Source organism: Rhodamnia argentea, chromosome 11 (genome assembly GCF_020921035.1).
Source record: "Rhodamnia argentea isolate NSW1041297 chromosome 11, ASM2092103v1, whole genome shotgun sequence".
NCBI lineage: Eukaryota > Viridiplantae > Streptophyta > Magnoliopsida > Myrtales > Myrtaceae > Rhodamnia > Rhodamnia argentea.
In genome coordinates, this window is record NC_063160.1 from 4194181 (window position 1) to 4218389 (window position 24209).

The following is a 24209-nucleotide window of genomic DNA, read 5'->3' on the forward strand; positions in this document are numbered from 1 at the left end:
GTTATACTTAAATTCCATCAGAAACCTCCCAAGTCATCATCACGCACAAATATGGCTCCCCAAGGAGTCACTCTGCAAATCCTATGAGTCGAAAATGGTGGATCGATGACTATTACTAGACCTATCGAACAAGTGATCGGGTCGGGTTTGCGTTAGTCAAAATGGGTCAAACTTAAATTAGCCCATTTAACTCATATCGACCCATTTTTATGCGATACGATTTTAACAATTCATACCCGATCCGATCTTAACCCATATCAAATCCAACCTGAGTCAAATTATTAGCGATTTCCCTTCCTAAAATTGAAAAATAGCATACCGGTCTTAGTAAAAGTTGCGTAGGGATTTAACCCACCCCCCCGAAAAAAAAAAAAATTGTTATAAGGAAGGGCAATGGAGCCTGGAGGTCTCGGTCTTAATTGTTTTATTTCAAAAATTGGAGCGACCCAATTTAAATTCGGCAACGCAAAAACGAGTGGGAATGGGTTCGTGACCTATTTTGCCACCTCCATCTAAGTTGAAAAAGAAACATATCGCAATGCTAACGGTACTCCTTGAACAGTGCGAGGCTCTAATACGAAAATACAGTATGCCGAGTGATAAATGCATAACTTGTAGAACATTCGAAATGCAAAATGAGAAGAGCATACGAATGTTAGAACACTCGTTTCAATCAAAGGAATTAAGTAATTTACACATAGTAAATGACCTTGATGAGGTGCACCTATGCATTTCGCTAAAGTGCAATTAAAATTAAAAAAAAAACAAAAATGGCAGAGATGTAAATAAGTTCGTTCGCGAGACCCTCATGCGTAAACAGAAAAATTGAATATGCATAAGAATCATTTTCATGAGCTGTAATCAAGTTCAAATTTTTACACTATGGTTCGACCAAATCCTAAATTTTCGAATTAGTGCAATTAAATTGTAAACTGTTTACTTTGAAAAATGCCGTTCATCGAAGAATTGCAATTTAAGATTGTAATGCAGGTAATTTTTCTCTTGAGTTTCGCGAAAAATAAATGATTTATTTTTAATAATAATATGTTAAATTAGATATCTAGAAGCCAAAGCCAGTCCTATACCAGCAATCCCCAGGGGGATGGCTAAAGCCACCATCCACGCCATTGAAGCCCGCCGCTCCTCCTCCTCCGCGGAGTCTCCCTCCTCCCTCTCCTTCTTCGCCGACCCGCAGAGCCTCTCGCAACGGCAGCGGACCTCTCCGGCCCGCCGCCTCGTTCTCGACCTCAACGCCGCCACTTCGAGCTCGAGCACCCTCACCCACCGCCGATACGCCGCCGACCTCGCCGCCTCCCCGATCAGGGCGGTCGCGACGGCGTCCCTCTCGGCCGCCGCCTCCGCGCTCCTCTCCTCCGCCTCCCTCGCGCGCGTCTGCGACAGCCGCAGCGCCCTGAGGAGCTCCAGCCTCCCGTCCCCCGGGTGAGGCCGGGGCCCCCGCTTCTCGTCCCCTAGCCCCATCGCCGCCGGGTCGTCGATCCCGGGGAAGAGCTTCTGCGGGGGAGGGAGGTCGCAGTTGCGGATGAGCTCGAACGGAGAAACGAGGCACGAGATCGAGTGGTTCTCGTTCTCGTTCTCGTTCTCCATCTTCGCTTTGCCCGGTCGAAGGTTAGGGCTGGAGATGGTTTGTAGGGAAGGAGGGGGTTCGATCGGTGGTTGGAGAAGATTGAGGGTGGGGGTGTAGGGGTGGGCATTTTCTTGCCTAACTTTTGGTTCCGACCAATGGGCGTTTCGTTCCGGTTGCGGGCAAGGCATTCTTTTCTTGCGGGGAGAAGCGACCCTCTCTTTGTGACTCCAGAAATTCTTTTGGTATGCATATATTTATATGCCCCAAATCGCAATATGTCACTCTTTTTTTTTAATATTAACACAAATGGTCTTTAAATTTTAATTTAATATTCAAAGTAATCCTTAAATTTTTAATTTGATCAGCATAATCCCTCAACTTTAGTTCAATATACAATATGATTTTTGAATTTTTTATTTAAGTAATATGATCCTTAAATTTTTTAAACATGTTCAATTTAATTCCTAAACTATAGGAAGGTGTTCAATTTAATCATTCTATTAATTCAAATATAAGGATCACATTGGATATTTTCTTATAATTCATGAATTAAATTATACATGTTCTAAAAGTTCGGAAATCACGTTGAATAAATCGAAAGTTTGAGGGTTATATTGTATAATGAGTTAAAGTTCGGAGATCAAATTAGTTAAATTAAAAATTCAGAAACTGCGTTACAAGTTGAATGAAATTTTAGAGGTCATTTTTGTCATTTTCTCTATTGTTTTATTACCTTGCTAATAGCCCCTCCATCAAATTGTATGATATTAAAAATCTCAGTCTTCTCACTTTTAACTTACCGGAAAAGTACCATGTAGAGTATATTTAACACATCTCCGGTAATTTCCTCCTCCCCGCAACTTTGAGAGATGAGATAGCGACTGCGAGTGGGCAGAAATCAGACGAAACGAAATGGGGGGAGGTGAAGATAAGGTGGCGGAGCCAGCATTCACCCTCCAGAAATTCCTCTCGTTTTCGTTTAATTTTGTTCCGCCGCCACTTGCGATGTTTAAAAGCGTGCCTTTTACCTTACTTTCTTGCCGCATCAACCGATCTAGAATCAACCCCTTTGAAAAAGCCCCCAGACCCTCCAAGGAAACGTCAACAGTCGCCCTTTTTTGCTTCCTTTTACCGGTGAAAAGGCACTTTGATGTGAGCGCTAAAGCACTTTTTGTGCATACATTTTATTCCTTGGCTGTCTCCAGATCATCGTCCCATGATTCTGACGTAGTTTTCTGGTTATTCTATTGGCGCTTGTATACTTTTGCCGATACATAAATGTGAAGGAGAAAGATGTTTTGTGCTTGTTGACAAGGTTCAATTTGGTATCGATTCACTGATAAGGAAGGAATTTGCTGACACTCTTGACAGAATAAATGTTCATGTTGTTTTCTTACGTGGGTTTCTTCTTCTGCTATAGATGGACTGGTTGGGATGCTGCTGAAGGCAGCATTGTCTATGGATCGTGATTTGAGCAAATGGGTAGGCGCGTTTCTACTGTCTTGTTGGCTCATCTTTCGGACAGCGTTTTGCGGTAACTCTTCTTGCTTCTCCAGCCTCTGCGTTTCGTCACGATTTCAGTGCGCAATGCCGATTGCGCAAGGTGAGAGGCAAGCGTAACTGCGAAACAGCAAACGCTTGATGTACTTCTTCCTGATTGATTGCAGTGGAGGGATTAAATGGAGATGCTAAAGTGAGAGGGGTTAACTTGGGAGGATGGCTGGTTGTGGAAGGTTGGATTAAGCCATCACTTTTTGATGACATTCCCAATGGGGATATGCTTGTAAGTTTCTGTGTTTCCTCCCTCTGTTTTCTGGTTTCTCATCTTAAATATAAAGATCAGTTTTGGTTTCTTTGTGATCGGTTCGAGTTATCTAGTTGCCGCTGGTATTGATATGTAGGATGGGACACAAGTCCAATTGAAGTCGGCTACCTTGCAGAAGTATGTCTGTGCAGAGAATGGAGGGGGCACGACTGTTTCAGTCAATAGGGATGTTGCGTCTTTGTGGGAAACTTTCACGGTGAGATGCCTTAATCCATTCGAAACAGCTTATCATAATCAATGAGCTACATTGAATGAGGGATCTGCTCTGTCTTTTGCATGTAATTGCCATGATTTTCTTATTAGCTAAGGTATTCTTGTGTTACTTGACCAAAAGATAAAAAGGTATTCTTGTGTTCATAACGTAGCAAGCATCAAGCTGCAACTGTCCAAGACCAAAAACTGAAAATATGTTGGTTCTTCATTATTGATAGTTTATTGTTTTTGGAAAGATGCCCCGGTTAGTCACAGTTGCAGCAGAGGAATAATGATGTCTTTGTCTGAGTTTCTTGGATACCTATTTCTTTCTAGCAACTGACATGAGGGTGTTTAACACGGAAAACCGAGGAAACACTAGTGAAGAGTGTTGACAAAGCCATATGCGTCTGGATCATTTCATCACTTGATTGAAGATATCTCTGTGCCTACCGCATAAAAATCATGCAAAGTGAATGTTTGTTAAAATGCAAATTTGCTGGGTACTATGAGTTGAAATGACATTTGGATTTCATATCAGTTGTTTATGCAGGTTAAAGTCACTTAAGACATTGTTTGGTAACAGCGTATATTAAATTTGAAGTCATGACTCTTAAGATTTTGTAAGGCGTAGTGTCTCTGTTCGGTCAAATATCGTGAAGAGTTCTAAGTATGATGTATGTTTCTCCACCTTACTTCTATTTCAAAAGCTGCTATTGTCCTTTCCATTTTTGGTTTAATATGAACAAATGGATGATTTTATTTGGCAGTTGGTCAAATGACAAGCTGATTAACCAGATCTGTTCTGGGATGTTTCTCCTCTTCTCCTACAGCTATGGAGAATTTCGGATTTCGCATTTCAATTTCGGTCTTCCTCTGGTCAATTTCTAACATGTGATGGTGACGGATGCTCAGTTTTTGCGACAGCACAGACACCATCAGCGACAGAAACCTTTTACATTGAAAGAAACGACAGTAGGATTCACATTAGACTTTCAACTGGGACTTATCTGCAGGTAAAAGGGGGATATTATTCTTTTATCATTTGTCCTTCTGTCTGTAAGAGGTCCAAAACAGATTTTCAGTCTGATTATAGGAAAGTAGGTTTAGAGCAAACTTTAGGAGACTTTCTGTGTTGGGTTCGCATATTAAACAGTACATAAATTTGCAGTATAAAATCTTGCCCATGTTGAGAGTTGATTATTCAAGTCATCTAGAATGGTTTGAAAATGATCACAATGACAATTAAATTTATTTAAAAGGAACCAGTAGGCTATAGATGAATATCTGAAATTTCTTGCTTTTGCAGTTGACAATGTCATAATTAGTCTTCTAAGATGATCTTTAGCTGACCTCTGAATTTTTCTGACGCTACTAGAATTTGGTCAAGCTTACATAGTTTCTTATCTAGGCTACAACAGCAAATCAGCTGACGGCCGACTATCCCGAGGAACCGGGATGGGATGACGACAATGCCGCTACATTCTTAATGTCAATTGTGGCAAATAATCTGCATGGAGACTACCAGTTGGCAAATGGGTATGGTCACTTTAAAGCAAAAGAAGTCCTCAAGGTAGCTAAGTTGTTTTCTTTCCCGTTTCCCCATTCTTTATCTTTGCAAGGCATACGATTTCTTTTGACTCTCCTCAGCATACTGGTTGGTGAATTCGCAATCCAATGCCAAGAGTAAATATTCAACTTTTTTTTAAAATCTACTGTCATTTGCACGTTCTTCAGCTACATGTTTGTACTGTAACTAGGCTTGCTGCCTGAATTTCCAAAGAAAGCATTTGATACAGAAGAGTTGCACTTTTTCTTGCTTTGCAATGAAAGAGAAGATTATGAGCTGGAATCATGGTTAGAAAAATGCTGTCTAATGGCCGAATAAGGGATGGATCTCAAAGTATTAACCTTCCTCACCATCCTTTCAGCTGTCATACAGAAACAAAAGAATCGAAAGTCTGCGGAGTATCTGCCACAACAGATATAGACACAACAAAAGACCTTTTTCAGTAGGTAGGAACTATATAATTCGAGGTTTTATGAATTTTAGGTCTGATTAAGAGGAAAAATGGTGTCCGAAAACTATGTTGTAAGCTTCGCCAGTCTTTTAAAAGAATTGTAGAATCACCATCTAAACCTCTGTTGAATCTTGCTGATTTAAACGCTATAATTACAAAAAGGTTTGTTTCCTTTTCTGAGACCGCCAATTCCCTTTTGAGTTCTCTTCTAGTGCATACAGACAGCAAATCTTGACTCCTTTTCTTGTGGTTTTCTTTTTTCTGTCTTGATTGTATAGGCAATGTCCATGACACAGCTATTATGGTGATGGATATCATTTTTAACGCCATCTCCACATATCTTAATATAGAAGGCCTTCATAACACGGTGCAACATATGTTAGCTTCTTGTTGCTCATTTGACTTTTCTGAAACTGCAGAAACACAGGAACACGTTTATTACGACAGAGGACTTTGGCTTTCTATATAGGCACGGAATTAATACAGTGAGGATCCCTGTTGGTTGGTGGATTGCTTTTGATCCTAGTCCTCCAGCTCCATTTATAGAGGGGAGTTTGGAAGCTCTCGACAACGCTTTCACTTGGGCAATGTAATTTCACTTCAGCCTTCCATGAAGTATTGACATTTCTTTCGGTTTTCATTTCATATTCACATGCATGCAACTTTTATATATTTTTATTTTTATTTTTATATAATTATTTCTTTTCCCTCAATCGATCATGCTTTTATTTTATTTATTTTTGGGTTCATCGACCGCCGACCCCAACTAGTTTGGGATGAAGGTGATGTTGATGTTAATGTTGATTCACATGCATACAATTTTGACGTTTCTTTTGGTTTTCATTTCATATTGACGTTCATGAAACTTTTTGCAGAGCCTATAACATAAAGTGCATAATTGACCTTCATGCAGCTCCGGGCTCACAAAATGGTATGGAGCATAGTGCTAGCAGAGATGGTACGACAGGCTGGTCTACGTCTCCAGATTACATCTCCAAGACATTGGATGTTATAGATTTCTTAGCTAAACGGTAGGTTCAAACGAGTCACCTTATGATGCTTTACTTGTCACAGATTGTTTCTCTTTCCAGTTCCTGATTTTTTTGCTTATGAGGAAAGTAATTTTTCATGATTCTAGTGTTTGTCATCTGGATTATTTACATGACTATGAAAATTGAATGATTATGGCTGATCAATCCATCAAAAAAGTTGACCAATGAGTGAAAAATGAACACGATAAAATCAATAAATGGTGATGGTTCATCTATATAAATGTCGTTAAAATTTACGATTGAAACAGTCATGCTCTGATATACTTGAAAATGATTCGTACTTGCAGCCATGTGGAGATAATGTTGAATTATTGCAGCTCACTATACGTACATACGTGTATTTATATATACTTATATGTAGATAGATAGATAGATAGATAGATAGATAGAGAGAGAGAGAGAGAGAGAGAGAGAGAGAGAGAGAGAGAGAGATTCAGTTGAGCTCTTCGTGATGGTGATCTCTTGCTTTTGCAGGTATGCAAAGCATCCCGCTTTGCTTGGTATTGAACTTTTAAACGAGCCATCTGTCGCTTCGGTTCCATTGGACATTCTCGTATCCTATTATAAGCAAGGCTATGAAATCATCCGGAAGTATACATCCCGTGCTTACGTGATAATATGCCAACGAATTGGCAATGCAGATCCATTAGAACTATATCAGGCTAACATAGGCTCACACAACATTGTGGTGGATATACACTACTACAGTCTTTTTGACACTTTCTTTGTGAACATGAGTAGCGGGGATAATATACAGTTCATATACGAAAGCAGGGAAGCACAACTGAAGGCCTTAAACGATGCAAATGGCCCCCTCGTTTTCATCGGTAGGTTAAGATCATTTTGCCATCACCAATTGACAGAACCAGTCCCTCTCTTTTTCCTTCTCCTCGTCCTTCCTCCAAAACCTGGCGTTTGATAAGGCATATGTTCGGCCATCCAATTGGTAGTCAATTCACTGTTTTTTCTTTGTGTTTTCCAGGGGAGTGGGTGAATGAGTGGAATGTGACCAATGGATCACAGGCTGAATATCAAGATTTCGGGAGGGCTCAGCTAGAAGTTTACAACGCAGCTTCGTTTGGATGGGCTTATTGGACGCTGAAGAACGACAGGAAGCACTGGGACTTCGAGTGGAACATTAGGAACAATTATCTCCAATTAGGTAAATACCTGTTTCTCCAGTCACTCTTGAGCAGTGCACAGAGCACCCCTGTATTCATTCCCTGGAGGGCTCAATATCTGAAATATACTAATGCAGGAGAGTCACCAGATAGACAATTTGGCTATCAACTAGTCATTCTTGCATCTGCAGTTGCCTGCTTATTCCTGCATAATTCCTTGTGAAGAATAACATCATCAGAGTTTACCTCCCCAACATCTGCTGTTGCTGACGGAGTCTCATTCGCGGCTTTTCCACGTTTCCCAGATTTTTGAATTCCGATGTGTGCAAACAAATATGTGTCCGAGCTTCGAGCGACCTGCCCGATATGAATTTCTCTGGGATGTGTAACTTCATTCATTCAATGTCGATGGTTCAGTTGTTGCACCCTCTTCCTCGAAGATCCGATTAGCATTTGACGAAACGATAATTGCGTCTCATACCTTAGGCGGGTTATTAAATCGACTCACGGACCCTGCTCAACTTGGGAAGCCGGACGGCGTTTTTGATTCGGAACTATAATGTTAAGAGCAACTAAATGGCTCGGCCCCAATTAATCTCCAAGAACAGCATTCTAGGAATCCGATCGATCAACCCCAAGCATCATCGGGGCGATTTCGAACGCCCCAGGAAAGAGCAAACCTTCCTGGAGATCCTGCTGAAAGTTGTCGAAACCACGGCAATGATCGGCGTCTAAACAAGCCCCGAACTCAAAACACATGATAGTGACAGCGCTCGCGTCCTTAAATTGAGGGAAAATGCTCACATCATTTAATCCAGAAAAAATTACATAAATAATCTTTAGACTTTGGCTCGATGTACAATGTGATTCTTCAATTTTAGTCAAATGTGTAATGTAATTCTTAAAGCGTTAATCTGTCTAATGTAGTATTTGGACTTTTAGTATATGGTCAATTTGTTTTTTGAACTATATGAAAATGTTGCATCGTATCCTTGATCTTAAATTAACGAATAGATTGACTTGGACATTTTAATATGGTTTAGGGCATCACCATCCTTTTTCCGTCGACGCTCCTATGATCTACTGTACCGCCCCTGGTTTGCCTCTGTTTTTACCACGTTCTTTCCTGCCCCTCTCTCTCTCTCTAGACCGTATTAGATTCTTCCCGAAGCAACCCTCCCTCCCTCCCCCTCTCTCTTTCTCTCTCATCACGTGGCTATCACGCTCGCTCTTATCCGTCAAGTCTCTACCTTAAAAAATTCGAAGAAAATGTCGGCACCGTCGGATTCTCGCCAACTTGTCCTCCTCTGCCTCCCGTCGCCGCCAGATCCGCAGCCTCCTCAATCATATCCCCCCCGCCGCTGTTTCCCCTGCCACGTCGGCCCAGCCATCGGTGACCCCACCAGAGCAGAACATATAAATCGTGAGCAGCTTTGCTGGTCAGTCTCACTGGAGTAGGTCGCAAGTTTAACGTTTTGAAGGAGATAAAGATAAGCCTCGCGCAGAAAAACAGAGTTCCAACTACAATTCCCAACTTCCATCCATGTCCATGTCGCTGTCTTCCCTCTGATTATCTCCTCTGCCCATCTCTCTCTTCCTTCTCCTGATTCTTTTTCCTTGACCCAGGAGCAGCTCGCCTCCCTTTTCCGGGTCGAATCTCGGGAGGTGGATGAGTCGGGCGTTCGGTTTCCTCTGCGCGCTCGCCGCTCTCGGGTCGGCTTTGCTCGAGGTCGGCTGCGTCCGCGCGCAGGGAGGCACCGCGAGTCCGGGTCCGAATTCGACGCGGACGCTCAACGGCAACGGCCAGTACGGGCTCTACTCCAACCTGGATCCGACAATGGCGATCGTGGTCGTGTGCACCGTCTGCGCCTTCTTCCTGATGGGGTTCTTCTCCATCTACCTCCGCCACTGCTCCGAGGAGTCCGCCGCCGGCTCCCTCTTGGCCGCCAGGGGATCCGCCGCCCGGCTCGCCCCCGCCGGCGGCAGCTCGCGCTGCCTCCGGCGAGGCCTAGACCCGGGCGTCGTCGAGTCGTTCCCTGTCCTGGCCTACGTGGCGGTGAAGGACCACAAGTTGGGGAAAGGAGCGCTCGAGTGCGCCGTCTGCCTGTCCGAGTTCGACGACTTCGACTCGCTCAAGATTTTGCCCAATTGCGAGCACGCGTTCCATCCGGAGTGCATCGACGCGTGGCTCGCCTCCCACGTCACCTGCCCAGTCTGCCGAGCAAATCAGACTCCCGATCCGTGCCACCGACACGTCGCCGCCGCTGCCACCGAATCGGCCGTCGACCCGAGGCGAATAAACCAGCCACGTGTGGAAGGAGAAGAGCACCAGCCACGACGCCAACAACAACCACCGTGCGATGAAACACAAAACGAAGTGAGGATCAACATGGTCGGGGGAGGAGGAGATGAAGAGTTAGGAGGCGCGGCGGCGGCGGCGGCGGCGGCTGCGGCTGCGGCTGCGGAGAGTAGCAGGGCTGCGGCGGGGAAGCTGCCGAAGTCCCACTCCACGGGTCACCTGCTGGCTCGACCCGGAGCCGAGCCGGACCGTTACGCGCTGCGATTGCCGGAGGAAGTCAGGAAACAGATACGGACGGCGGCGAGCGCCAAGGTGGGGATGAAGCGGTCGACGAGCTACGACGTTGTGCTGGCGATAGAAGGGAGTTCGAGGAAGGGAGCGGGGCGTCTCTTGGCCGTGACGCCGTCGTTTCTGTTGTGTACAGAAGATGGGACGGACGGTGGCGATCGCGTGTTCGAGGTGGGCCAACAGTCGCTATCACGGCTTCCCGTATAGGTTCGCGTCGCAGCTTCTTTGATTTTTTTTTGGGGTCCAGCAGCTTCTTTGATAGTTCCATGTAGATATTTTTAGGGGCGGCGGTGTCGAAACGGGTCACGAACCGGGAGGGCTCGACTCGTATTTTTAGTAGGTGTAGGTCTAAGTTGTACATGGGTTGTATTAACATTTAAAGGGTCGGGTGAAGTGAATTTAAAAGTGAAAGTAAGTTCAATCAGATCGAGTTAGGAATCAATTTCAGTTTATCTGTATGAATGCAAAGAAGGTCAACTAAAGGTACTTTTACTTACATGATCATTATGGGTGAGCAAATTGGACCGATTGGATCGAGAATCGCTCGGATCGGACTGAATCGGTAGTTCGGTTTCCGGTTTTTAAAATTGGAACCGATGGCCGGGCAGTCCGATTTTCGATTTCAGGACCATAGAAATGGACCGGACTGCCTAGATCGGAGCGATCGAACTTTTTCTTAATTTAAGCTGCAGTTCTTGTATTAGTTTTCTCCCAAAAAAAGGGTCATCTAATTAATTACCTTGGAGAACAAGGAGAAGCCTCTGAGCAGACAGAGAGATGGAATAGTCACATAGTACAGAAAAGTCAAGGAATTTGCCGCCCACAGCAAGTAGATACAATATGAGAGTTGGAGCTTCAGGGGGATTTTGCCATGTCCATATAGCAGAGGACAGTCACCTTCAGTCCACCTCTTATGTTGAATTAGGGACTGCAGCAATGTTGTGGGAGCAACTCCTAAAAGGCCTTTCTGTTGCAATGGAGGAAGGGGATATTGAATTGCTGTTGAGCTTTCAATGTTGCTATGGGCATGTGTACAAATTTTTCACGTTACTCGTTCCTTGGGACCACTCGTCAACCGGATCGGACCGACGGTTTGGTCCGACTCCTGGTCCCTAGTATGGTCGGTTCAGTTTTCGGTTCCAGAAAATGAGAAGCGGGATCACCGGTCCGGTTCCCGGTTCTTGAGGAGAATCGAATCGAACCGGGAATCGATCACCCCTAATGAGCACAACCTTTGAAAAAATTAGCAAAATTGTCCCAAATCTATTGAAATTGTGTGAAATTTAATTTTAATTTTTTTTACCAGTTGAGTTTTAAATCTTTTGCAATTATATCAATTCAATTCAATTTGGCGGTCAATGCCGACGTGGATAATTTTTTATGATATTTTTCTTTTTTGCTTTTTTTTTTTTCTCTTTCTTTCCCTTCCTACTAAGTTCTTCGCAGCCCTCACTCAACCTCATCCACAGTTGTGCGTCACAAAATCCTGGTGAAGTGCTGCCGTAGATGAAGGTAGCCATGGCTTCGCTAGCCTCGGGCAAGGGCTTCGCGGCCCTCATCAACCATAGCAGCAGTAGGAAGGAAAAAGAAAAGAGAAAAAAAAAAGTTTAAAAATTATTAAATTTGTTCACGTCGGCGCCGGTAGCTCCAAGTCACCATCCGTCGGTAAAGTTGACGGAATTAGCACAACTGCAAAAAAATTTAGGACTCAAGTGATAAGAAAAAACTTACAACTAAATTGGTACGATTGCAATAAATTTATAATTTTTTTGGCAATTCTCTCCACGATCTTCTTCAAGTTAAATTAGGCCAGGTCATATTTTGATTCGTCATTCGGTAAGCCCGCAACCAATGCGGGCAACCCCCAAACCAAAAGGGTTAATATAGGTTATATTGCTCAATTCGAGTACAACCTATTTTAGATCCACCTAATCCAATCTAATGATGTTCATGGATAGACATACATTCAATTGATTCGTTCGTTTTGGAGTTGAAAAAGCTCGTCGGGACATTTTTTTTTTGTTCCACTCCAAATCAGATAAAACGATTTGTTTGAATTTTTTCGAAACTCCAACTCATCCTTTAACATTTATAATTTATTTAGCACGATAATCTTAAGTTCATTTAAAGTAGGGCATCAAGAGAGACAACAGCCCAACACAGCTGTCGGGCAAAGGAGCCAAGTGGCAGGCAGTGTTTTTTTTTTTTTTCCTTCTTTATTTTTGTTTCTCTCCTCTTTTATTCTTAATTATTTTATTTGTTCATCCTTTTGCATAATTTTAACCTCGTTCATTTTGTCACGAGGTTTTCAGTTTTATTTGTTTGTTTCTTGAGAAAATGAAAATTGCTTTTCATTTGATCAAGCCAGCCTCACTATTTCAACTTTGTGTTTAACAAGTGTTTTTGAATTTTCGACTTGATTAATTTCTCCAAAGGATGTCGAAGAGGCTAATGCGAAGTCTCGAGAGGGGTGGGCTTTCACGGAAGACGTGAAAAATATTCTTTCGTAGAAGGAAAATCGTTGATCGGATGTAAAAGTCTTATCTAATGAATAATGAAAGAGTTAAAGAGATAGAAACGGACCCACCGATCGGTGGCCGAGTTGGTTTAAGTTCGGTTCCTTTCACGAGAGGTCTTGGGTTCAAAACTCCTCGACGCCGATGTCTTAAGTGGGGGGTCGTGGTGGTGGGCTCCTGTGCTAGCCCCTCTCGAGGACTAGTCGTGCTTCACCGTTGGCCAATCCTTTCTACCTACATTCGTTCTTCTAGACTAATAGCAACAAATCAAGCTGAGATTCACTAGTAATTGTAAGAGGAGATGTCATCGTAGAAGATGCCGATTTCACTCGAAACGTGGTACATAATCTTAAAGCACAAGCACCTCCAACTTTATCAACACTCTTATGTTCTCATATGCAACACCCACAATCCTCACAGAATTTACAAATCAATAAACAAAAGCAACCGAATGTGATCACTTACCATCATGTCTCACTGTATTTCATACTTTTTCATCATTTATGTCATGTCATCGTGTCATGTCGTGCGATGAGTGTGGAATTAGCTATTTACATTTTGAACCCTTGGTCAATTGAGTCTTTAAGGGTTTAATCTGATCAATTAAGTCTGTCAATTTAGCTCTTAACGTTTCAAATTAATTAGGTCCTTCACGTTAAATAAAGTACAATTGAGTCATAAACAAACCCTTTTTGTCTTTTCTCGCATTTAATAAGCATAATGAAGAATGTCATTTTCCCTTGGCATTGCAATTAAGGCTCTATTTGTTTTACGAAATACGAATGATTTAGAAAATATTTTTGTAAAGATAATAGCTTGTATTGCTCTAAGATATGTATGGTGGCGAGCGTGCTTTTGAGATTCATTTAAGTGGGTGAAGCTGCGATTTGAATTCGAAATATATCGGATTCAAAATCGAGGGCTTAACCCCTCAATAAGCCTCTCATTCTGTGACCGCGAATATCGGATTCTATCCTAGTTGAAACTACAAGAGAATGCAAGTCATAGTACGAACTTTTTGAAGCAGCGTTGCATATAATTCAATTTTTCAGTTGCTAATTACCTTGCAAGAAATAGAATCCACAACGTGGGACAATCTTACACTTCATAATTACTGGATCAGTGGTCCATTAGCACATCCAAATTATCTTTCCATTATGTAGTGCGTTCGGTGGTAGGTCCTTAGATCGTATTTGGAACTCACATTTTTTCTGCCTCGGCAGTCAACGGGGCACTTGTCATATCCATCGTTGGAGAAATTTTGTCAAGGCTGAAGATGAAGCACACAATTATGAGTGAAGATCCATCCACTGGTGCTAATCCCATGTTATCTTACAGAACCTCGGTATGTTTCACCAAAGATCGTATCTTGGATTAACAGTTAGCGGTCGATTTGGGTAGAACAGCTGGGATGTGTACTAGTTGTCGTTTTAGACCACCATACAAAATATGTGGCTACAGTACTCTTTTTACTAGGCAAAAGTGATGTCAAAGTAGGTTAATTAAGTTCACAATCCTTGTGATTTCGAGAATAAATCCTATCTTTTATTTGTTGAGGACAATTGATGCGTCCAAACTGAATTACTAAAACATCACCATTAGAAAGTTTTTGTGTGTTATTTGGGGTCTTTTGTATTTTTCTGGTAATGTATTCAAAATAGCATTCGTTTGGGGATCAAAATTTGTGGATATCAAAAAGCTATCAATGTATTCAAAATTGCAATATCCTCGTTTAGTTGCATAGCAAGTGTCTCGAGAGCACTTTTGAAAGGTAAAAAACTATCCAAGTGGTCCTACACTTATCATATAGATGCCAATTTACCTGTAAAATTTTCAATTTTGTCAAATTTGATCCTGAATTTCTGCACGAAATGCCAATGTAGTCCTTCCTTCCGATCAAGGCGGCATTCCATGTGGGACGTGATCTCTTTCCCACGATTAGAGATCAACGAGGCAAATTAGAGATTGAGCCATTGGGTTTTTTCCAAAGGAATAACATAAAAAAAAATCAGGGGGACGTGATCTCTTTCCCACGATTACATTGGGGCTGTTAGGCGATTTTCCAGAACAAATGCGATATCATCTCCTGGTTGTTAAGAGGTTTGAACGGAAAGTTGTGACGCTTTTGGGACCTCCAGCGCCTATAAGTACGGCACGTCGACGCACGATCTCATCTTCATCCCGTGGTTGCTCTCCTCCACGCTCTGCCGCCCATCGCCCGTCCGACAGCGAGTCCTTCCTCCATCAACTCGTGCCGGCGGACTCATCATCAACCGTCGGTCTCGATGAAGAGAAGACGTACTCACCATTACGTTCGAGACCCGATCGTTGCATGGGAAGCCCCTTTGGCCAATCCCAGCATCCCTACGGCCTCCCGTCGTCGTTCGATGGTGAACAGCCATCTTCGACGTTCCTTTTCTGCATGGCTTCGCTGGCCGTACTTGGGAAAATGATGACCAAGAAGCTGGCACACAAAGAAAGGAGAGAGGAGGAGAAAGCACCGATCTTCCGTCTAATCGACAAGTCGGAAAACGGAAAGATCGCGTGGATAAGCTCGCTGAAGGCGATATTGAAAACGGGAAATCCAAATCCGAGAAAGCAAGAGAGAGGAGTATGGGGAAAAATTAAATAATGCCCCTATACCGGGCGATTCGAACTCGTCTCGTCCTACCATCCGATCCCTCGTCGATGGCAAAGACAGTCATTGGCCGTACTTCGGAAAATGATGACCAAGAAGCTGGCACACAAAGAAAGGAAGCTCCCGCTTTCTCGGATTTGGATTCCCCATTTTCAATACCCGGATCACCTTCAGCGAGCTTATCCACGCGATCTTTCCATTTTCCGACTCGTCGATTAGACGGAAGACCGGTGCCATCTCCTCCTCGCTCCTTTCTTTGTGTGCCAGTTTCTTGGTCATCATTTTCCGAAGTACGGCCTGCGAAGCCATGGCAGCAAGGAAAGTCGAACATGGTTGTTCACCATCGGACAACGATGAGTTCGAATTGCCCGGAGTGGGGGCATTATTTAATTTTTCTCCGTACTCTTCGGCGCACAGGAGTCTCTCCTGCTTCCTCGGATTTGGATTTCCCGTTTTCAATAATGTAATTCGTTCCTTTCAATAGAGTTCATAAAAATTTTCAAATTTTGAGGGCATGTAGAAACTAACGTATGTTTAATGCAGATGACATAAACCCAATAGCATGGCTGAGACCAAAATCGCCTCCAAACGGGTCCTCGAGGAAAGAAATTTACGCTGTTAGACAAGGTCAACGCGGGCAAATGTTATATCGATCGAGCGTGATCTTGTGCCTCGTTATTGTATAAAGAAATTATCGTATGGATTTATAGTACGGATCTATGCATTTCTTGTGCCTCGCTTTAATTTCCTCCTAATAACTATATCGCGGACGTGAAAAATCGAATAGCTATCTGGCGAACCCTTAATTCGATACAAAATTTCACGGAACTTGTGGCAAAGACAATCGCATCAATAAGGAAAAGAACAACCCGGCGAGCTTGAGCCTGCTACATTATGGAATCAAACTGCCCACAGGATAATTGAACGTATTCGATGGGTCGACACGCCAACCGGTCCGCGGTCCTAGTTACGTGCGGAAGGCCCTTGGGTCCTATCAAACAATTCACCATTGAAAACTCAACTCAACACATCACTGACGAAAACGGCGAGGACGAACATAAAGGCATTGCGCGCATATGAATGAGCAAGAGAGAGAATGTATCGTTCTTTAAAATTTGACGTCATAATTTAAGTTAGGCGTCTTGGACATTCATCGACCATATGGATACTATCAAATTGAACCACCTAAGAGCAATTTTGAGAAAAATATAGCGAAAATGAAGGATTGTTTTACTTTTGTGATATGATTCTCCATTCAATGAGTCAATAGGTTACTGCTTAAACTTGGCTCTGAGGTCATTAACCATCTGTCGCTTGGACTATGCCAATAATGGAATTAAGCACATGATTTCCATGATAAATAATTTGGCCCACTTGTCCTTTCTGTATGGCTGCTATGATAAACTCAACTCTTGGAATTTCCTTTTTAATTTGTTTTTCTTTTTGGGTAAATTTAACGTATAATTTCCAAATTTGAAAACCAACACGTGGGGCACATTGTTGTTATTTTTTAGCCAATAATCTTGTCTATCACATGTAACCAACAAAATAGATGGAAGACTTCGCCGGCCCTCGCGAAGGCGCCGACGACCCTGTTGGGCTTTGCCGCCCCGCCGACCCCCAACCAGGTGGTAGGCTAGCGGCCACCCTCCCACCTCTATATCTTGACTCTCTTTTTATTTTTATTTTGTTAATTTTTAAAGAAATAGAAAAAAGGAAAGTCTAATAAAAAGAAAAAAAAATCAAATAAGGAAAAGTCAAAAATGCCCTTGAAATCTGGTCTTTTTTTGAGATTTCATGGCTACTTTTTAGACCCTTATTTAAAACAATGTTCACTTTATGCCCTTTTTTGAGATAGTAATGGATTTTCGGGCTTTTATTTAAAACAAGGTTCACTTGGGGCCCTTATTTGAGAAAATGAGAGAACTTTGAGCCCTTCTTTGAAATTTTTCCTTCTACTTATATATGCCTTCGAATTTAATTTAAAAGAAATTACCAAAAATTCCACGTCATCTTTTGTAGCCCAATAGAAATAAAATGAGAAGGCCGGTTAGGCCCGACCCAGATCACTCCTCGATGCTTTCTAAATTGAAAAGCCGGGAAGAGGATTTCTCCTCTTCTTCTTGCATATGCAAGCGCGAGAAAGGGAAGAAGAAGAGGAAGATAGAGTGAGAGAGGCGAGTATCGCCGGTTGATAGTTTCTCGGTCGTCAAATAGTCCATGCAGGCCTAGTGAGCCGAGAACATCAAGCCAACCTTTCTTCAAAAGATTGTTTCTAAGAACAATATAACGAATCACATTCTCGTATCAGATTGAATCACGTTCAGTTTAGCTATTCACAGATGACAACGAAATTGCGCAGTAGAAACTCAAGATACAGCCACAAGAAGCAAGCTACGTGGTCTCACCATTGACGACTCGCGAACGACAACCGTTCGCGGCCGAGACTCGCAAACCTTGACCCAGGAGCGATGACCGGTCACAGCTATAATCGATCGGCTGTGTCGCCGCCAACTTTTGTTTTGGGCTTAGATTTAGGGATTCCAAGAAGAGAAAACAGAACAGAAAATGAGAGGAGAGAAAACTGTGCGGTTTCCACATTTTTTTTGTTTGTCCTTTTAAGTTTTTTTTTTTTTTTTGCGGGGGCAAGGTGTTGGGGGGAGTTTGTTTCTTTTTGTAAATTTTGGAAGTCTCTAATTTATAAATCTCAATGCGAGTCCATCTTCAATTTGTCAAAAAAAAAAAAAGTCGTACTCTGTTTTCCTTTGTTTTGTTGTATTTTATTTAGAAAACATGATGATCTTTCACCTATTCTTTCCTCACCTAATATTTCTTGACATCCCACTTTTGTTATCTAAATAAATATTGTCAATCTTTTGTATAATTAATTGGAGAACTGAGAAATGTTTTATGAAAGTGCTATGTTTTGTTTATTTCGTGAATTTGATTTGCAAAGTGAGTGGTAAAATGTGGGAATGTCAAAATCGCACTAGGAAATCGAATCGAGCCAGTAATCGAACCGAATTGAATCGAATCGAAAATTTCGTGCATTTTGGTTTGGTTCATTTTTTGTTCAGGTAATTGAAAAATAACCATTCCGTTTTTCCAGTTCGGTTATTTCAGTTCGGTTAATCAAATCGCATTGGAAATCTTCAAAATAATCATTTTTTATTTTTTTTCCTTTTTCTTCCTTTGGAAAAAAGAAAAGAAATAAAAAAGAAAAATCAAAATAAAATAATCGAAAAAGAAAAATCAAAGATCGAATCGAACAAAACTCTATTTTTCATTCGGTTCATATTCGATTCCGGGCGATATTTTGTTCGGTTCATGCTAACATCCTAATGGTTCGATTCAATTCGATTTGATTCGATTTTCTTGAAAAATCAAATCGAACTGAACTATTGACATTCCTAATAAAATGGTTCCATAGTTGACTGAAAGAGGTATGGTGGGATGTTTGTGCCCTTATTACTACATGGAACCTAGGATATGAAGTGTGAGCCTTGTCCCGAGGATGAAGTGTCTCTAGTGGTGACGTTGGGCTAAAGATTCATCTATGAACTCTCATCAGTTGATGCCTTTTCTTTTATACATTGCAATGCTTAAGTGTAAGTAAATATTTTGACTTATCGATAGGCATATGTTGCTTTGACCTACAAGCTTTGTCGGAGTATTTCTTATGAAAGTGACCATTTGTAAAATGTCAATGGCAGGTGTTCAAGGTGGTTTGGTTCAGCATTTGAAATGAGATTTGGGAAAATGCAAATTTCTTCAACCTAAAGGGGATTAGAAAAATGTTAATTGCGTTTGGTGAAATCTCATTTGAAAATGAGCTTTGGGTTGAATGGTGTTAGGTAAAAATAACATTCCAAAGGGGCTTTGAATTTAATTTATTAATTAAAAAAATTACCCATTGCCGGACCGTCGAAGAAGATAAACAGTAAAAAGGAGGGCAAAATCGAAAATTTACGGAATTGATGAGATTAGTTTTGGAAGGAAAAAAATCTTTTAGCATTTGACCAAATACTGAAAGCCCAATGCTGGTCCCTATCAGCATTGAACTTTCAGGTTTCCCAAGCCCAACGCATTCTTTCCGGGTTGTTTGCTTCATCTTTACGGAGACGTCTATTCTTCTTTCTGTCTTTTCATTGGATAATGTCCAGAGTACAAGATAGAACAGGTTCCTTAGATTGTCCCTAGTTCTTAGCATCCTGCGTGTGTTTCTCCAACTCATGTTCTCACGCAACATGTCCCTCAAAATCCTCCAATGGTAGTTGAACAAAGAAGAGTTCCTTATGTCCCAGTTCCAACTCCTCAACCAGAATCCTGTGTATTTAACCCAAAAATCCACGTATACCATCGTCGTTAATCCACAAAATCCTCTTAAGCTATTTTGGGGAAATATTTTTCGACTTTTCAATATTTGGATGAGGGAAAATTAACCGATATACGGCAAACGGCTTTTATGGTTCGAAAACAAAAAGCTTAAACGGGAGGAAATTGACTTTCTCCTTCCGGTAAAAAGGAAATTACTTTTATTAAATTACCAAGAAAATGGAAACCCATGGAAAATATTTTCTTTGTGATAAAGTTTTCAATTAAATAAACGAACCCTAAGTGAGTTTCCGAAAAGATTACCAAAAAAAAGTCTTAATTCCCTTCTCCAACTTTAGGTTCAGTCCCAAATCTACCGTGGATTTTTTTATGTCGTAGAAAAATCCTCAAACCTTAGGTCTAGTCCTAAATATGCCCCAAATTTTTTTTTGTCTAAAAGAGAAATCACAAATTTTCAATTTATTCTCAAATCTACCCCGTCATCCAGTCCCAACTTGACATAGTATTTCCACATCCATAAAAAATTCATATGAGCAAAATAATAGACCGATAGGTACGGATCAACGTGGCATTTTTAGGGGGATAATAAATTCACTCCAATAAAAATTGTTGAAGTTCTCCAAAATGAAATATTTCTAGGATATGAAAATTCAAAACGACTACGGGCAATTTTTGGACAGAGGGCTAGTGGGGTCGTATTTGAGATAAAATAAAAATTCGTGATTTTTCTCTAAGATAAAACAAATTTCAGGGTAGATTTTGGACTGGACCTACAGTTTGGGGTTTTTTACGAGATAAAAAAGTTCGGGGCAAATTTGGGACTGAACCTAAAATTTGGGGTTTTTTCTAACACAAAAAAAAATTCAAGGTAGATTTGGGACAAAACCTAAAGTTTGGGCTTTTTAAACCTTATGTTTTTGTGTCAATTTAGTCAATCCGACCAATTTTGTTCCGAAATCACTGTCGTGGAAGCCGGTCACGCCATGTAGAATGGTCGGCGCCGACGTAGACATATTTTTTATAATATTTTCGTAATTTTTAAAGTTATTTATTTATTTATTCTTTTTCTCTTTTGGGCTAAGTGCCGACCATGGTCGCTGGCAAATATAATATTTTCGGGGCAGACATAAGTTGGGCAATGCGAATCGCTGCCTATTCTTCTCTATAAGAAGCTGTGCCTTAAAATGTAGATTTGGACGCCTTCCTAAACGGCACAGGACCATAAGAGGCTTTAGTAATTTAGAATCCGCTTATTTTGTAGTAAATAAATAATTTTAAAATCTTTTTTTTTCTAAAAATGTTTTCGCCACTGTGGCTTATAAAAATGAATCAATGAAAATTATTCCCCGTCGCCCTCAAAATGCTTAAACTAGATTATTGTTGATAGCGAAAAATATTTTCATCGACCAATTATTTTAAAAATTGATCGCTTGCAAAAATAAGTGGACGAGAATTATTTCATCATCCATGAAAAAGGTCTAGGCATATATTGTCGTCGATAGTAGAACTATTTGTAATTAATTAACTATTGCGAGTGATACAAACTATCACTTCCTTTTTTTTCAAAAAAAGCATCTCGAATTATTTATTTTTTGCGAAATAAATGAAATTTTAATTATTTTATAACCTTATGAAATTTCACATGCTCCTAGAGAAGATATGGACATGCTTCATAATGTTCGGCGTGGCTTAGCCCCACCAACATCAGCCGGTGGTAATGGAAATTCCCTGTCATCGTTCTTAGGTTCCGTTTGTTTCGTGAAAAATAACTTCTCGCAAAACGTTTTTTGGATTTTTCGGCTTTTGGGGAGGAAAATAAGCTAATTTAGAAAAATATTTTCCTCCTATAGAAAAAACTCCTTGAAAAGCGAGGAAAATATTTTCCTCACTTCATTCACACTTCCTTTATTTATTTATTTTTAAAAAATTCGAATTTTTTAATTTTTAATTTTTTTCTTCATTTAATTTTTTCTTTTTCTTTTCTTTTTCTCCTTTTCTTTTCTTTTTTTATTTTCTCTTTCTTCTTCCTCCTTCCTCCGCTTGCTTCCTCCTTCCTCCACCACCTGCTGCTCTTTCCTCCGCGGACCTCAGCGACGACGACCACTCGACAATCGGCCATGATACGTGGGCCAGCAGGCTTGAGGCTCGACGATGAGAGCCTCGGCCTCATCGAATATGGCTCGGCCTCGAGCGAGCAAGGCTTGCCTCGCCAGATCCCGCGAGGCTCGGCCTTGCTCGAGGCCGGCGATGGTTGATGAGGCCAAGCCCGCCTTGCAAGTCACTTGCACTGATGATTTGCTCGCAGACTTCGCAAACAACGACAAGAATGCATCCGGACGTGAGCTTGTGGACGCTCGTAGCTTGGCGCTCGGGCAGAGGGAGTAAAAAACCGTCGTTTGTCCATGGATGAAGGACCAAACAGCCACGGTGGGCAATGTTGATGCGTTGAGAGGATGAGGGAACAGCTTGACCTCCTCAATCGTCACCGGCCTTAAGCGTCGCTGAGCCTCTCGGGATCTGGCGAGATGAGCCTCACTCGCTCGAGGCCGAGGCTTGTGTCGTCGAGTCTCAAGCTTGCCGGCCAGCGTTACAAGGCCTATCGTCGAGCGGCCGCTGCCGTTGAGGTCCGCGGAGGAAGGAGCAGCAAGCGGAGGAAGTAGGAGGAAGGAAGAAAAAGAAAAAGAAAATAAAAAATCTAATTATTTAATTTTTTTTTAAGGAAAATCAATACCTTGACAAACAACAGAAATTGTTTTCCAGTCCATTTTTGAGTCTTAGGCAAATAAAGAAAAATACAGTCATTTCCCTAGAAAATGACTTTTTGAAAAATACTTTCCGAAAATATCACATTTTCCGTGAAACAAACGAAACTTTAGCGCTAGTTTTACCGTTGCTTGAGGTGCCAAATGGTAGCTTCCTCTAATTACATTCTTACATCCAATCAGAGAGAAGATTAATTTCTCTTCTCCATATTCTTAACACCTTCGATTGTTGATCCACGGGTAGTTGGCGACTCGCGACCGTTGTTTGCCGGAACTGCCATCGGAATTTGAATAATTTAGAACCATGCTAAGAGGAGGAAGCCGAGAAAATAAGCGATCATCGGTGTCCGAAAATGGGAAAAGCTCTCGGATTGTGCGCGATCCTCTTGCGTCAACACTGCTGGGGTTGTCAAGTGCATTCGTAATGGCACATCCATCACAATCTTTGAAGTGGTCATTGGATTGAGACTGCATGTGTGCCAAATTTGAGTGCTTTTTTTTTTTTTTTGCAAGAAGAAGAAAAGTTTTGGTCAGAATTGGGATTTAAAGTCGGTGCTTTTCGTGAGGAATAGAAAGAAAAGTCTGAGGCAAGATTGAAATTGAGTTAAAATTTGTGCTTTTTATAAGACCCAAAAAAAAAAGTTTGGCCAGGATAGGGACCAATTTTATAATGCGTGCTTCTTAAAGAAATTAGACCTATTTTCAAATCAGACATGATCGATATTGTATATGAAAAATAGGCATTTACTGTTAAAGTTTGTTTGAAAAACAAATATAAGTGCCGTTTCTTGTGTCCTACACAGGAGAGATGGGAGAATGCCGGTCAATTTATCATTTAAAATGCTATTATAGTATTCTAAAAAAAGAGAAATGGGCAAGTGGGGCTAGACCCCATCATACCCCACATGCGGATTCGTGTTTTTGGAGCGATTTTAGGCGCGCTTAGCACTTTGCTCGGTCGCGGTTCGAAATTGGCATTATTCAACAATTTTTTTTTTATTTTTGAAATTATTATTATATAAATAAATTTCATGACTCATTGGAATAGTGTGATTGTTCGTGGATATAAGACACTGTTGCATCTATTGGAAGCTTTATGTCTGTTTGAATATAACCGCCAAACCGATGCTCTTGTAACCTTTGAAGTGTTTATGTCTGTTTGGAAATAACTACTGATTCAAACATAAAAAAGGTGTGCTTGAATGTACAATTTCAGACATGAAGAGGTGTGGCCGAACTATCCGTTATTGGACACAAAGAGTTGCATGAGAATTAACTACTTTTTGGATGCGAAAATGGGTGTTCATTTCTCATTATATATTCAATTGTTTTGCTCGTTTTGAAAACATCTTCTTCTTTAATTTTTCGTTCTTTCCAAATAAGAGAAGTACATCCTCTGTTTTCGATTGTTTTCTATAAATTTTTTGAAAGTTATTGGAGAAACATTACAATTACTATCTAATATTTTCGCTTGAGATTCTGTTGTACTCTGGAGGATTTTTGTTGGTAATCATTAGCAACTCTGTGGGGCAAATAATTCCTTAAAGATAATGTTATCACTCCTCGTAGTCCGAT

General features: G+C 41.2%; 3 protein-coding genes across 12 annotated transcripts; 2 read left to right on the forward strand and 1 right to left on the reverse strand.

The window, feature by feature from the left end:
- Window positions 1-971: 971 nt before the first annotated feature.
- On the reverse strand, window positions 972-1773 carry LOC115739379. The gene is made up of 2 exons (XM_048271994.1): window positions 1228-1773; window positions 972-1176 (listed from the first exon to the last, which is right to left on the reverse strand). Exons 1-2 carry the CDS (start codon window positions 1771-1773, stop codon window positions 1048-1050), a joined length of 675 nt encoding a protein of 224 aa, XP_048127951.1. The 3' UTR covers window positions 972-1047.
- On the forward strand, window positions 1692-8222 carry LOC115739427 (probable glucan 1,3-beta-glucosidase A). 5 transcript variants are annotated; one of them, XM_048271986.1, is made up of 11 exons: window positions 1692-1808; window positions 3003-3119; window positions 3253-3368; window positions 3487-3606; window positions 4436-4618; window positions 5014-5175; window positions 6043-6212; window positions 6499-6654; window positions 7150-7502; window positions 7658-7837; window positions 7934-8222. In XM_048271986.1, exons 2-11 carry the CDS (start codon window positions 3020-3022, stop codon window positions 8017-8019), a joined length of 1626 nt encoding a protein of 541 aa, XP_048127943.1. In that variant the 5' UTR covers window positions 1692-1808; window positions 3003-3019; the 3' UTR covers window positions 8020-8222. The 5 variants fall into 5 exon arrangements, with proteins under 5 accessions (XP_048127943.1, XP_048127944.1, XP_048127946.1 ...); XM_048271987.1 differs by having other exon boundaries at window positions 1720-1827; window positions 3006-3119; XM_048271989.1 differs by lacking the exon at window positions 1692-1808 and adding an exon at window positions 2461-2518 and having other exon boundaries at window positions 3006-3119.
- A 737-nt stretch (window positions 8223-8959) lies between these two features.
- LOC115739348 (E3 ubiquitin-protein ligase ATL6-like) lies at window positions 8960-10615 on the forward strand. 6 transcript variants are annotated; one of them, XM_048271991.1, is made up of 2 exons: window positions 8960-10244; window positions 10281-10615. In XM_048271991.1, the coding sequence occupies exons 1-2, from the start codon at window positions 9466-9468 to the stop codon at window positions 10588-10590; spliced, it is 1089 nt and encodes a 362-aa protein (XP_048127948.1). In that variant the 5' UTR covers window positions 8960-9465; the 3' UTR covers window positions 10591-10615. The 6 variants fall into 6 exon arrangements, with proteins under 6 accessions (XP_048127948.1, XP_030528237.1, XP_048127950.1 ...); XM_030672377.2 differs by having other exon boundaries at window positions 8960-10240; window positions 10283-10615; XM_048271993.1 differs by having other exon boundaries at window positions 8960-10237; window positions 10283-10615.
- The last annotated feature ends 13594 nt before the right edge of the window (window positions 10616-24209 follow it).